This window comes from Onychomys torridus, chromosome 1, assembly GCF_903995425.1.
Source record: "Onychomys torridus chromosome 1, mOncTor1.1, whole genome shotgun sequence".
NCBI classification, from domain to species: Eukaryota; Metazoa; Chordata; class Mammalia; order Rodentia; family Cricetidae; genus Onychomys; species Onychomys torridus.
The window spans coordinates 117954876-117967705 of NC_050443.1; the positions used below are offsets into that span (position 1 = coordinate 117954876).

The 12830-nt window shown below is 49.6% G+C and overlaps 2 protein-coding genes across 2 annotated transcripts; both read right to left on the reverse strand.

Moving 5' to 3' along the window:
- Positions 1-130: 130 nt before the first annotated feature.
- Positions 131-3948, reverse strand: Sprn (shadow of prion protein). Its single transcript, XM_036198329.1, has 2 exons — positions 3775-3948; positions 131-2876 (listed from the first exon to the last, which is right to left on the reverse strand). Exon 2 carries the CDS (start codon positions 2859-2861, stop codon positions 2418-2420), a length of 444 nt encoding a protein of 147 aa, XP_036054222.1. The 5' UTR covers positions 2862-2876; positions 3775-3948; the 3' UTR covers positions 131-2417.
- Positions 3949-10692: 6744 nt separating this feature from the next.
- LOC118575462 (olfactory receptor 226-like) lies at positions 10693-11628 on the reverse strand. Its single transcript, XM_036176013.1, has one exon. The coding sequence runs from the start codon at positions 11626-11628 to the stop codon at positions 10693-10695; it is 936 nt and encodes a 311-aa protein (XP_036031906.1).
- Between the last annotated feature and the right edge of the window lie 1202 nt (positions 11629-12830).

Sequence of the window (12830 nt, forward strand, 5' to 3'; positions counted from 1 at the left end):
TCATTGTGCACTTAGTACTTTGAGCCCATAAGTTAAGTCCCCTCCCACCAGTGAATGCTGAGGATTGGTAGATGAGGGACTGGGGTTCCTAATTCACATTCTCAAGACCTGCAATGAGGAAGAAGCTTGCTACCAGCAGAGGGCTTTATTTCACAATGAATTCTTCACTGATACATGTGTGCACAGACATCAACAGGAGGTTTGGAGTAGAAAAGCCCAGGAGTGTCCTCTCCCCTTGTACTTCAGAGCCTGTACCTCAGGAGGTCATCTGCTGTAGGCTCGACTTTGCACAGGCCAGAGGATCACTGGAAGGGGATTACCATCTAGCCACTGGACCCATGCGTTGCAGGATGTGGTGCCAAGGGTGTCCCAGCCTGGTTGACCTCCATATACCTGTAGGCATCTAAAGGATGTTGTTGCCAGCAGCTTGCTGTCTAGAAAGGAAAAGGGAAGGGACTGGTTGATAGAGACAGGAGATGCTGTTGGGCCATCTGGGCTGCACCCGCTCAGTAGTTCTAGTTTCTTCTGTCCGGTACTGATCTGGCCTTCCCATAGTTGCCTGAACTAGTGCTTGCGTGCTCAGTGGGCTCTCGGCTTCTTCTGGACAGCTGATAGAGGGCTAGCCTTCCACTCTTGCCTCTTGTGGCTATAGTATGATAAGCCTCCTCAGATTCTCCCTTAGCATCTTATGGTTCCTGCTGGTGGAGAAAGTATTCGAAGATGTGTAGCTGTGCCAAGTGCTAAACACTCTGGAGAAGTCAGATTGGTGTGTGAAATAATAATCAAAAGGCAGTGTTTCCCTTATGTCCAGAACTAACACATGGTGCTCTGGTACATGAAGGTCAGGTCCACATAGCACGTCCTCATAGGTGTTTGACCAGCTGAAGGGGCCCTAGTGGGTTTTCCTATACCAGACATGATGATACTTGCCTTTGAGGCCCTGAGTGGGCTTGGCCCTTAGCTTGCTGGTCTTGGTATTGAGCTTGGTCTGTAAGAGACAGAGAAGCATCTGGGCTGGCTGTGCCTAAGAGCACCGGCAGTGTGGAGAGAGGGTGCAGGGAGCTGCACCCTGCACCTTGTTGGTCAATAAATTGCTTGGCTAGGGTCCTGCCAATAGCCTTGAAACCTGAATACTAACCAGAGGCTAGCATTGTGTATACTGACTGAGCCCAGAGAGCCATCACTCCATGGGGCAAGGATGTGCTGGTGGGCCTTGGAGCAGTAAGGAACCTGTCTGCCCCAATGTAGATCCAAGTGAGGACTGTAGTGTATCTCTTTGAGGCCACCCTGGGCATCAGCTCTGTTATCAGGATGGATAGAGATGGTCAGAGAACTTTTAGTAGTGTTAACCCACACCCATAACCTGCTGAGGCTGCCTTTGCTGTGTCTGTTAGCTTTCCTCTGGCATCAGTGGGCCCGAAGAATTGTTGCCTTCTCCAATGTGCAGGCTGCCAGCTGCCAATTGTGCCATATTCGTTTACCTCCCTGGTCCATCTGTTTCCAAGGGAGAAAGAGGGTCTCCCAACACAAGATGTTGCTATCCACTGGCATTGTGTGAATCTTGCAGTTTGGGTCATGTACAAAGAAGGCTCCAGCAGGATTGGTATTGTATCCAAGTGACCCTCACTCATGAACCTAAAGTCAAAGGAAATGGAATGTTTCTGAATGTGGAACCCCTATTCTCAGTGGATCTTAGGAACAGTTAAGTGGTGCTTATGGTCAAATGGCTCCAAGTGGGGAACGCTTTTGACAGAAGATGTCTCAGGCAGTCTGTGAAGAAGAAACATAGTACCTTGGCCTTGGTAGCATGTTCAAGGAGGACCACAGCGGGTGTCCTGGGATGGGTATTTTCTGCTCTGGATGTTCCTGAGCTGTGACATCATTAGGACCTGCTCTGGGCAGGTGGTTAGCACCTGACATTTCTCACACTGCAGTCCAAGTGAATGTTCTCTTCTCCAAATTGTGAAGTCCAGAGGGAAGTGGTTCATTCCTTTTGCTTCCATAGAAGGCGCAAGGTCTTTTGAGCTTTAGTGGCAGAATCAGGCAGGCCCACCTGAGAATGGCCTCTTCCTGGTGGTCAGCATTAATTCATGTTCGTGTGTCCAGGGCAAGCACATAGGCATGGCCCGACACTTCCTCTTGGGCAGCTCTAGAGAGTGAAGGGCAGCCTGCCTCTCTGGCAGTGGAACTGTTCCTGCCAGGGTGGAAGATTGGGAGACTGGGATGGGCAAGAGAGTAGACAATGTCCACAAATTGCAAGAGAGCTTGTGGGTTCAGAATGCCCGGACTGTCACCTGGACTGGGGAACCATAGTCAGCAAAAGAAGTGGCTCTCTGGGCTAGCAGCCACTGGGATGGCCCCTAGGGCTCCTGATGACTCGGGCTAGGAGCCAGATCTGGGGCGGAGCTCAGCTTGATCTAGGGCCAAAGCCGTTCTAACGCACCAAGGGTGCCGCCCAGAAGCAGGCAAACACGTGGGCTGGGAATGGACCCGGAGCCCGAAGTCCAGGCCCAGTAGCTGTAGACTCCTCGGTCAGTTCCGTTGCCTCCAGTTGCCCCGTTCTCATCATCCTCCAGGCCTAGCTCGCCAGGCCCCGAGGTCCTCCTCCAGCCAGAGCCGGTGGCAAGGCCCGCAGCCACACCTGCCGCAGCCCCTGCGGCTGCCCCTGCAGCGGCCACACGCACCGAGGAGCCGTAGCGGGGGGCCGGCCTTACGCGCACTCTCGATGCCCCGCGCGCGCCTCCGCGTACCCCGCGGGCGCTGCCCCGAGCACCTCCCCGGCCGCCCTTGGCCGAACAGCTGTCACAGAGGAAGGCGGCGGCCAGCAGCAGAGCCCAGCACGTGGCAGCAGTCCAGTTCATCCTACTGGGCAGAATCTGTGAGAAGAGGGTGGAAGGGGCTTCAGCTTCTGTGAAGGGGGTGGAGCTTGGTTTAGGGCCTGGGCAGGGGGTTAACAGGGCCTGGGAATAGGCTCATCCGGTCCTGGGAACACGGACATCAGCCTGAAGGCAGAATGAGCCTCTGATTTTGTGGTAATCTGACAGTGGGCTCCCAGCATTTTGGAGGACTGTGGGCTCAGGGCTGGGAAAGGGGCTCTTTAATCTCCAGCACCAGGACTTTGGTTTGGGGTTCCTGCTATGTAATCGGGGGGGGGGGGGGGGGGGGGGGTGAAAGGGCTTAACAACAGGGCTGCCGTTTTACTGTTGTGGTAGGGTGGAGATGGGGTTCGCTGAGCTCCCTCAGTGGGGTTCAGGCCTTGGGGGGTGGAGGGCACAAATATCTCGCTCTGCACACGGGTCTCTGGAATGGCTGGGGATGGATTAGTGTATGGAGGACGCTAGTTAGGAACTGAGAGCCCTCAATACACCCAGATTAGGGTTAGAATGGGCAGCCTTGTGACTTGCTCTGGTATCCTAGATCTCCTGATGCCTCGCTTGAGCCTTTCAGCCAGAGGCTGCGTCTGCACGCACTGGTAGTGGTGGTGGTGGGGAGGGGGAACAGAATCTAGATCCGCGATCCTTGCAGCACAAACAACCAGCGCTGGGTGAAACGCCCGGCAGCCAGGACCCTGTCTTTCTCTTCCCCGCCCCAGCTCCACCCTTCCTGGGTTTGCTCAGGCCGTCAGTCTCGGCAGGTCATTGATCAGGATGGGTTCCGGCTGGCTGTGGATCAGCAGTATGGGTGGCGACTCCATCCTCCTCAGATCCTCTCTCCCCGCCCCCTCTCCTTTCCTCCCTCCCAACCTCACTGGGTTCATCCACCTCCCCGACTTACTGGTCACAGGTCTAGGTCGGAACAGCGGTACAGCACATAGCGCATAGGGGCGGTGGCCAGCCAAGCGGAAAGGTGCGGCGGCGAGGACCCTCTAGATCCTAAGGCAGAGCTCACGACTGGATTTTGCTGAAGCCTCCGCCTGAAGATTAGGGGCGGGCTGCCGCGGAGGCTCAGCCCCTAGAGACGCGAAGGGAGGAGGTACTGCAAGCTCAGAAAGGCACAGCCCCAGTCCTTCTGTTGCCCGGCCCCCATCCTAGCCGTGCTGCATACTGCTTCCTCCCACCCCATCTTCCCCCAACCCTCCAGCCCTGCCCGATCTCTCCTTTCCCTATGTCCACTAGCCCCACCACCCAGGACATCCAGCACGTTCTTGTCCCTGTTGGTCCAGCATCTTTGTTCATGGCCTCTCCCTCTTTGGTTCTCCCTGCCTGCCCATCTCATGAATTTTCTACCCCCTTTCCCATTCCTTTGATGTAACCCCAGCTCCACTGACTCCTCTTCTCCAGCCAAAAGGACCACGCACTGCCCTTCTAGGTATGTAGGGCTCCCAATAAGTTGGGGTGTGCCCAACACCCTGCCATATGGCCTTCCAGGCAGTTTGATCCACAGCTATGAGTGTTCCAACAGCACTAGAGTCCCTGCTGATCCGAACTTTTCCTGAACCTTCTGGAAATACGCCTCTGAAAAACCATCCCTCCTTAATTTTCAAGCTGACTGCCGTGCCTTTGTAGGGTTAGGGTAAATTCAGCTCCAGACAGCCATGAGGGTTTTCATCTGCACTGGACTTGCTTTCCAAGGCCCAAGATTACAGTCTGAGCTGCCAGGGGCAGCCCTGTCCTGGCCGAGGCTTAGTAGAGAACATTGGGAATCTGAGATGGATCTAGAGAGAAAGGGAGGTGGTCCTGGTAATCTGGGCTCAGCAATCCCTGGTTAGTGTATGGAGCTCCTCTAATTGAAGCTACTATGGTTTTGAGCTTTCTTTCACGTGTAGTTGAAAGGCTGTTAGCCCAAAGGCTGGCTGACGACCCCTTTTAGTTCAGGCAGGGAGAGCTCCCACGTGTTTCTTCCCTCCCCTACTTCATGTTAAATGTGAAGGACAAACACACTTTGTTAGACAGCCAAGGCCCACTGCAACACACAAGAAGAAGGCCAAGTATAAAAAAAGAACACAAGAGGTTTGAGGAAACAGAGGAAATCTTAAAATCCACCCCCCTTCTCTCTCTCTCTCTCTCTCACACACACACAACACACATACTCATAATGACCATGATGTTGATAACTAAGAAGAGGATGATGTAAAACAGGAATAAAAGCAACTAAAAAGGAATTTTCAGATCAAAACATTTTGTTCCCCTCAAAAGAAGAGAGGGGTTGAGTTTACAAAGCTAAGGCCATATCCTGCAAAAGATGAAGTCTGTGAGAGGAAAGATCATCAACCCAGGGGTCCAGTTTTGGGTTCTGACACTTGACGGTTATTCCAAAGATGAGAATGGAGAAGAAAGAGGATCAGAGACACAGTAGGAAACACGTGGTGGCTTCCCACTGGACTAGGCTGCAAGATGTGCATGCATGGAGGCAAGAACAGCATTCAGGACTTGATATTTGAATAGACATGGAAGTTCTTAAAATATTAGCCAAAAAAAAAAAAATCCTACTGGGCATTAGAAAGTGTTATCATAGAGTCAAAATCTGCCAACACCTGCTCCTGCTTGTGGACTAAGGAAAAAAAATGACCTTAATTGTTTCGAAGAGGAAGATAAAGCATTTGATTTTAGTCAACACCCCTCTATGGGGGCGGGGGAGCCAAGAAAACTAGTCATGGAAGTGAATTATTTACTTGAGAAGGGCTGTCTTAAACCCTGCAGCAAATATGCATCGTACAGAACCATTAGTCATGGACCACCAAGTTTGGTTATGTGGTACTGGGGGTAGAATCCAGAGCTTTGTGCATGTGAAGCAAATGCTTTACAAATAGAGCTGCATCCCTAGCCCTAAACTGGTTGTGCTGCTCGAAAAAGTATAGAAAAGCTAAGGAGGAGGAGGAGGAGGAGGAGGAGGAGGAGGAGGAGGAGGGGAGGAGGAGGAGGAGGAGGAGGAGGAGGAGGAGGAGGAGGAGGAGAAGAAGAAGAAGAAGAAGAAGAAGAAGAAGAAGAAGAAGAAGAAGAAGAGGAGGAGGAGGAGGAGGAGGAGGAGGAGGAGGAGGAGGAGGAGGAGTAGTAATACATTAGGGGTTAGAAAGATGGCTCAGTGGTTAAGAATGTTTTATTACTCTCAAAGACAGGCAGGACTGGTTTCCAGCACCCTCCTTTTGGCTCATAACCATCTGTAAATCTAGTTCCAGGGTAACAGCTGCATATAAACTTACACAGGCAAACACACATAAAAAGAAATCTTCAAAAAATACATTATAGGAACTGGAGAGATTGCTCAGTAGTTAGGAACACTCGCTGCTCAATCTTGCAGACTGGAGTTTAGACATCAACACCCACATCGGGCTCACAGTCTCCTATAACTGTAATTCTGAGAGATCTGACACCCTTTCCTGGCCTCCTTGAGCTTGTGTACACAAATGTGCACATGAGCACATGCATGCATGCATACATGCATGCACACAGACAGACACATATACCACAAATAAATCATCATAAGCAAAGTGGAGGAATGTACTGATTGTAAAAAAGAGGATAAGATTCTAGTCCTTACAGGGGTTGGTCATATGGAGAGCAGTGAAAGATGTTGACTGATGCTCTTCTGTGACCATTTGGACTCATACCACCTGGCGAGAATGGAGGCTGTGTCCTGTATGTCTTCATTTTATTATCTTGGTGGTGTTTGCTCAGCTACCCTGCATCCCAAGATAGGGCAGACTGCAGACTGCCAGCTGGTCCTAGTTTTTTGCATCTTCAAATGCCTGGTTGTGGGGTGGGGAAGTCCTATGGGGATGCAGCCTTTTGAACAAGCCCCCCTCTCCCAGACCTACGATTTCCCACAACTCAGCTCCCTATATAACGGTATGCAAGTGCTCCTCCCTCCTCTGGGAGCTTTTGCAGCAGCTTCCTGATTGAAGGCTCAAACCCATAAGTAACTGCCACTTCTCCCTTGACCTAAAGCAACTCCCTACCGTGTTTGTAATTCAGCCTTTCCTCTGTAGCTAGACCAGCTCTCCAGGTTGGCATTCCATGGCCCAGAGCAACTGTTCTTGGAGTTCTTGGAGATGGGATAACGCCAAGAACCTTTGACTCCTAAGGTGGCAGACTCAGCCCGACCCCAGATGGTTTCTCACACTGCATCATGTTGTATGTGCTGCTTGGAGTCTACAGTCCCTGATCTGAGTTAGACTGCAGTTCTGCATAGCACTGACAGTGTTAATTGTTTTTGGACTTTCTGTCTCCATTCTCCTACTTCTGCTTCTGGGAATATTCCCAGTGTGGAGATGGTCTTTCTCCATGCTTTGGTGCTTAAGTCATTGTTCTTCGACAGCTCCATATTGAAACTCTAGTGCCCGCCTATTGGCTTTACTAAGGCTAATACGGTGGCTGTTTTTCAGCTGTCCTGTCCTATTCCTAGAGGTGCCAGTTAGGGGGGTGCTGCTAGTCCATCTTCTCTGGACATTGCTAAGAACATCATTCATTTTTGACTCACATGTTTCTGGAAGATTCCATTTCTTGCCTGGAACTATTTAGATAAGACTAATAGAGATCCACTTGCTTCTGCCTCCCAAGTACTGGGATTAAAGGTGTGCCACCACGTCCAGTTTGGCCTATGAGTTTTTAATGCTGCCTCAAGAGTCAGATCTGTTCAGAACTTATCAACCTTTCCCAGAATGTCTCTAAGAGGCACTTGTTAGAAGTTGAGTTGCCCCATATGTATGTTGGATCCTAATCCCAAGCACCTCAGAATGTGGCTGTATTTCATAACAGGATATTTAAGGAAGTAACAGGGTCACAATCCAAGGATATTAGGTCACAGATTGTATAGAGACAAAGGGACCACTATGCATGGCATCCTTAAGGGAAGAAAAGGGTCCTTAGAAGATCCCAGTTATTAAGTTAAAATGAAAATTAATTTCTGTTGTTTAAACCACCTTGTTTATAAAATTGTACTAGAAAAAAAAAAGGCTGGGTGGTGGTGGTGCACGCCTTTAATCCCAGCACTCGGGAGGCAGAGGCAGGCAGATCTCTGTGAGTTCGAGGCCAGCCTGGTCTACAGAGCAAGATCCAGGAAAGGCGCAGAACTACACAGAGAAACCCTGTCTTGAAAAACCAAAAGAAAAAAAAAAGTACTAACAAGCTAATAAAGAATACAAGAGATCTCAAAGGTGACAAGGATAGACTTGGAACACTCAAGATAACTTCTAGAAGACCAAGGAGGAGGAGCTTATGCAAGATAATAAAGCTTTGGTTGGAGACATGGCTCAGCAGTTAGGAGCATTTTCTGCTCTTGCAGAGGACCTTGCTTCAGTTCCCAGCACCTATGTGGCAGCTCACAACCATCTATAGCTCCAGTTCCAAGGGATCTATTGCCCTCTTCTGGCCTCTATGGGCACCAGACGCTCACATGGTATGTATACATACATGCAGGTAAAACACTCATACACACAAAAGTAAATAGATCTTAAAGATATTAGGCATCCGCATATGGTTCTAGAAAGAACTCAGTTCAGTCTGGGTAAGGGACAGATAGTTCAGGAGACCCAGGGTACCACTTACAGACTCCTTGCCCACTGTGTCTCTTCATCTGTATCCCTTGTGATTCTTTTTCTATGCTGTGTGTGTGTGTGTGTGTGTGTGTGTGTGTGTGTTCACAAGTATGCAGGCACACATGCAAGTGCGTGTGTGTATGTGGGTGCATGTGGAGGCCAGACAAAAAACCTCAGGTGATGTTTTTCAGGAGTAATCATTTTGTGGTTTTGAGACAGAGTCTCTCCCTGTCCTGGAGCTTGCCAAATAGGTTTAGCTGGCTGACTAGTGAGCTCCAGGCACATGCCTATCTCTACTTCTCCAGCTCTAAGACTGCAAGCGTGTAGTACCATGCTTGGCTTTTCTTTTAAATGTGGGTTTGGGGGACTAAATGTATGTGTTTATGTTTGCAAGGCAAGAGCCTCACCAGCAGCCTTATCAGTCTGGTGCGGTTCTTTTAATAAGCTGGTACATGTAAGCAAATGCTCTAGAAAATTAGAAGATCCCAAGGAAGGGATTATGCAAAGCCCCATTTATAGCTGTTTTATGAGAAATATAGGTAAACTTCTTGGGCTTGAAGCTGGATTCTGAATTGGGTAGGACCGTCTGAGCATTCAGCTAAGACCTGTGGGAACTGAGATATGTCCAAGCAGTCAGTGTCAGGGTTGAACTGAATTAGAAGACCCTACCTTATATTAGCTGCAGAATTGCTTGATTGGTAAATGAGGACACTACCCTACACATTTGGTCACAGGTGTGTTCTGTCATGATCGATGATTATGAAAAAAAATGAGGGTTTTTTCAACTTGAAAAAGAACAAAATGAGAATTCTAGAATAAACAAAATAAAACCAAATATCCAGAATATTAGATATAGTTGGAGAGAGACTTGGGAACCTGGAAGATTGGAAGAAAGTATCCAGAAAAGGGAGTCTAAAGCTCAGAATATGAGGATACAGAGGGGCTGTAGGAAGAAGATCTGACACACATGTAGTTTTGGAGCAAACAAAGGGGAGAACAAGGCAGATGCAGTATTTAAGAAAGTTATGCCTGATGTGTTTCAAAAACTGATGACAATGCAAGCCGTGAGTTCTGGAAGCATCACACACACCAAAGGCAGCAAATACAAAGGGAAATACACACTTAAGACAGTTCCAAACCAAACAAAGCTCAGAGATTATCTGCAAAGCAGAGTTCTCAACAGAGAGCAGTTGGTGTGGCAGAAGCATGGTCTGTGCAGTCCCTGTGCAGCCGGCTGCAAATGGTGGTCAGGAGTAGAGAGAGTAGATTCAAAACGGGCAAAAAGAAAGTATGTATCCCACGGTTACCGAAAGGGAGATGATGAGGCTGTAGTAAATCATAGCAGAGTTCAAGCTCTAGGTGTCGAGGCAGACGTGCCAGAGACAGAGGGGTGCTTCCTCATCGTGAAGGGCTACATTTATGAACAAAACAGTCCTAAATATGGGTGCATCTTGATGTAACTTCAGAAGTGCAAGATAAAACACTGAGACACAGGCTACAAATGCAACACAAAACATTTACACAGACTTGAAGTATCTGTTAAATTCTTCCAAAGACACATGTGAAGCCCATTATTCTAGGTGGCTGTCCCGAAGGAAAAGGACAATCACAAAACCAAGAAAGAACTTGGCCAGGTTAACAGTGATAACTGCTGGGAAGGGAAATGCTTGCTTTACTGTTTCTACCCTCATGTCCCACAAAAGAAAGAAAAGGCAGATGCATGTGTGCCATTTACTCATCAGACCTACCAAGCTTTGTGCAAGAAGCTGCAATAAGCCATCCTTGTTTCTGAGAAATGGGAGCATCTGCATGTTCAGTAACGCTGCCTAGATTTGCTGGAACCCTCCCACCTGGCCGGGAGCTGGGACCTTATTCGAAGAAGGCCAGTCTTAGGGCCTCAGAAGTGGGGCATTCAAGGCTGGTCAGATCCTGACAGTAGACATGGAGCTTCCTTTGGGTTCTGTACTGAGATTTTAAGAACAAAGGACTTGCCTGGGATGCTAAAAAGAACAGCTGAGTTTTCTAGAAGGGCCCAGAGTCTCTAGGCTGTGGTCACCTTTCCTTCTTGTTTGTTGCTGGCTAATGGCCGTATTGTGCCCTTGGACACTCTGAATTGTCCACACTGATGAGGAAAAGCACACAGCCTTGACTGGCTGGTGGGCATGTCTGAGAGCAGAGAAGAGGGACCCATGGGTCCAGCAGGACATAACAACTGGTGTTCAGGAGAACCTGGGGTTCTGGAGGAGCTTGGTAAGTGCCTCCCTGATGTCACGATTCCTCAGGCAGTAGATTATAGGGTTCAGCAGGGGAGTCACTACCGAGTAGATCACAGATACCAGCTTGTTGAGGTCGAAAGAGCTTATGGCATGAGGCCGGGCATACATGAAGGTGGTGGTGGTATAGAAGATTAAGACTACCACCAAGTGGGAGGCACATGTGGAGAAAGCCTTCCTGCGGCCTGCTCCTCCTGGAATCCTCAGGACCGTGGCAAGGATGCGAGCATAGGAGACTGAGGTCACCATCAGAGAGGTTGCAAGTACTGCCAGAGCTGCCACAAAGTCCAGCATTTCAATGGCAGTGGTGTCTGAGCAGGATAGTTGCAGCAGGGGTGAGACATCACAGAAGAAGTGGTTGAGGGCATTGGGGCCACAGAACCGGAGGCGGGAGATGAGAGCTGTGGACACAAAGGAGGCCAAGAAGCCCCCAAGCCAGGCACTGAGAGCCAGATGTAGGCACAGTCTTGAATCCATAATAGCTGGGTAGTGCAGTGGGCGGCAGATGGCCAGGTACCGGTCACAAGCCATGGTGGATAGTAAGAAGCATTCAGAGGAGCCCAGTGAAAGAAAGAGGAACAGCTGGGTGAGGCACCCAGAGAAGGAGATGGCTTTAGCCCCTGCCAGGAGACCAGCAAGCAGCTTGGGCACTGTGACTGTGGTGTAGAGGGTTTCCAGCACAGACAGATTGGCCAGGAAGAAGTACATGGGTATGTGTAGCTGCCGGCTAGCACTGATGGTGCCCACGATGACCAAGTTCTCTAGGACGGTCACCACATAGATGATTAGGAATAACCCAAAGAGCAACCCTTGCAGGTGGCACAGCTCTGGGAAACCCAGAAGAACGAACTCTGTCACCAAAGTGTTGTTGCAGTTGCTCATGGCCCTTTCTGGCTGCAAGGCCACTTCTGAGGACCGTGGAACAGCAGGGATTCAAGCGCCCTGTGTGATGGGCCCAGGCCACTGTTCCATTGGTCCAAGCTGTTGGAGGCTCTGAGGCCCCTGCTAGGGTCTCAAAGGCAAGGGCTGCCGCAGTGTCTCAGGACTTCCCTGGGGGAGCTCCCGGGGCTGACCAGCCTTGTTTTCAGGGAGAGGTCAGTCTAGCAGAGAGGGCTCACTGTGTACTTTCAGGGTCTGCTGTGGTGCTTACCTGGCACGTCCACTGTGAAGATCACTTCCTCATTTACCAAGAGCTAACAGCTGAGCAACGGCTTAGGATCTGTGAACATCAACATGAGCAGGAACACCCCTCTTACATATTTATGAGTATGTGCTACCCTTCTTGACCCAATACACAAGTACACGCTTTCCAGGTGAACATGCACACATACATACTTCAGGTGTGTGCATGCATACACATGCACACTTGTACACACATGCTTATACCATGTTACATGCACACATACAGTTCCAAGAAAGCTTGCTTTGCCTTATATGTTGCTCAGAGGCTATAGGCTTGGATTTTGCATGCTATCTTGTCTGAAGACTCAGGTACCTTGGCAGGTTCATGCTTTTTTCTGTGGCTAGAGGATCCCTCATGCTGTAGGAAGGTCAGAGTGAAAGGCCACACCTTCACTAGTCACAGGACCACCAAATGGAGAGGGGAACAGAGCAAAGGGTTGCAGAGGAGAAGGCTCATCCTACTTTGTAATGGCATCTTCTTTCCTTTCTTCTCCTCTCCCTGAGACAGTTTCTGTAGCCAGGCTGACGGCAAACTCAGTATCTTCCTGCATCAGCCTCCTGAGTCCTGGGGCTACAGTGTGTGAGTCCGGCTGACTTCACCTTCACGTTTGATGTCCTAACATGGCCCAGACTCTGCTTAGCCAGAATTCATCTTTTTTCCAAGGAGCAAACTTATTGTTGGAGAATGAGTGGAAGGTGTCATCACCAATCTTCAAGTGAAATAAGCAGTTTGGGAATTTCCTGAGGGACATCTCTGTACCAAGGTGTCTGAGGGCACATGGGGTGACCTGGAGCAGAAGCCAGGCAGGGGTACCTATGCAGAAGTACTTCCTGGTTTCCTTGACCCATCTTGGAAGGAGTGCAGCCCCTCGATCACATTTAGCACCAGGCTGTCTGTTCCT

Bases quoted from the DNA above. Each gene is read 5' to 3' on its own strand.
- Sprn (XM_036198329.1), bottom strand. From the start codon at position 2,861: ATGAACTGGACTGCTGCCACGTGCTGGGCTCTGCTGCTGGCCGCCGCC.
- LOC118575462 (XM_036176013.1), bottom strand. From the start codon at position 11,628: ATGAGCAACTGCAACAACACTTTGGTGACAGAGTTCGTTCTTCTGGGT.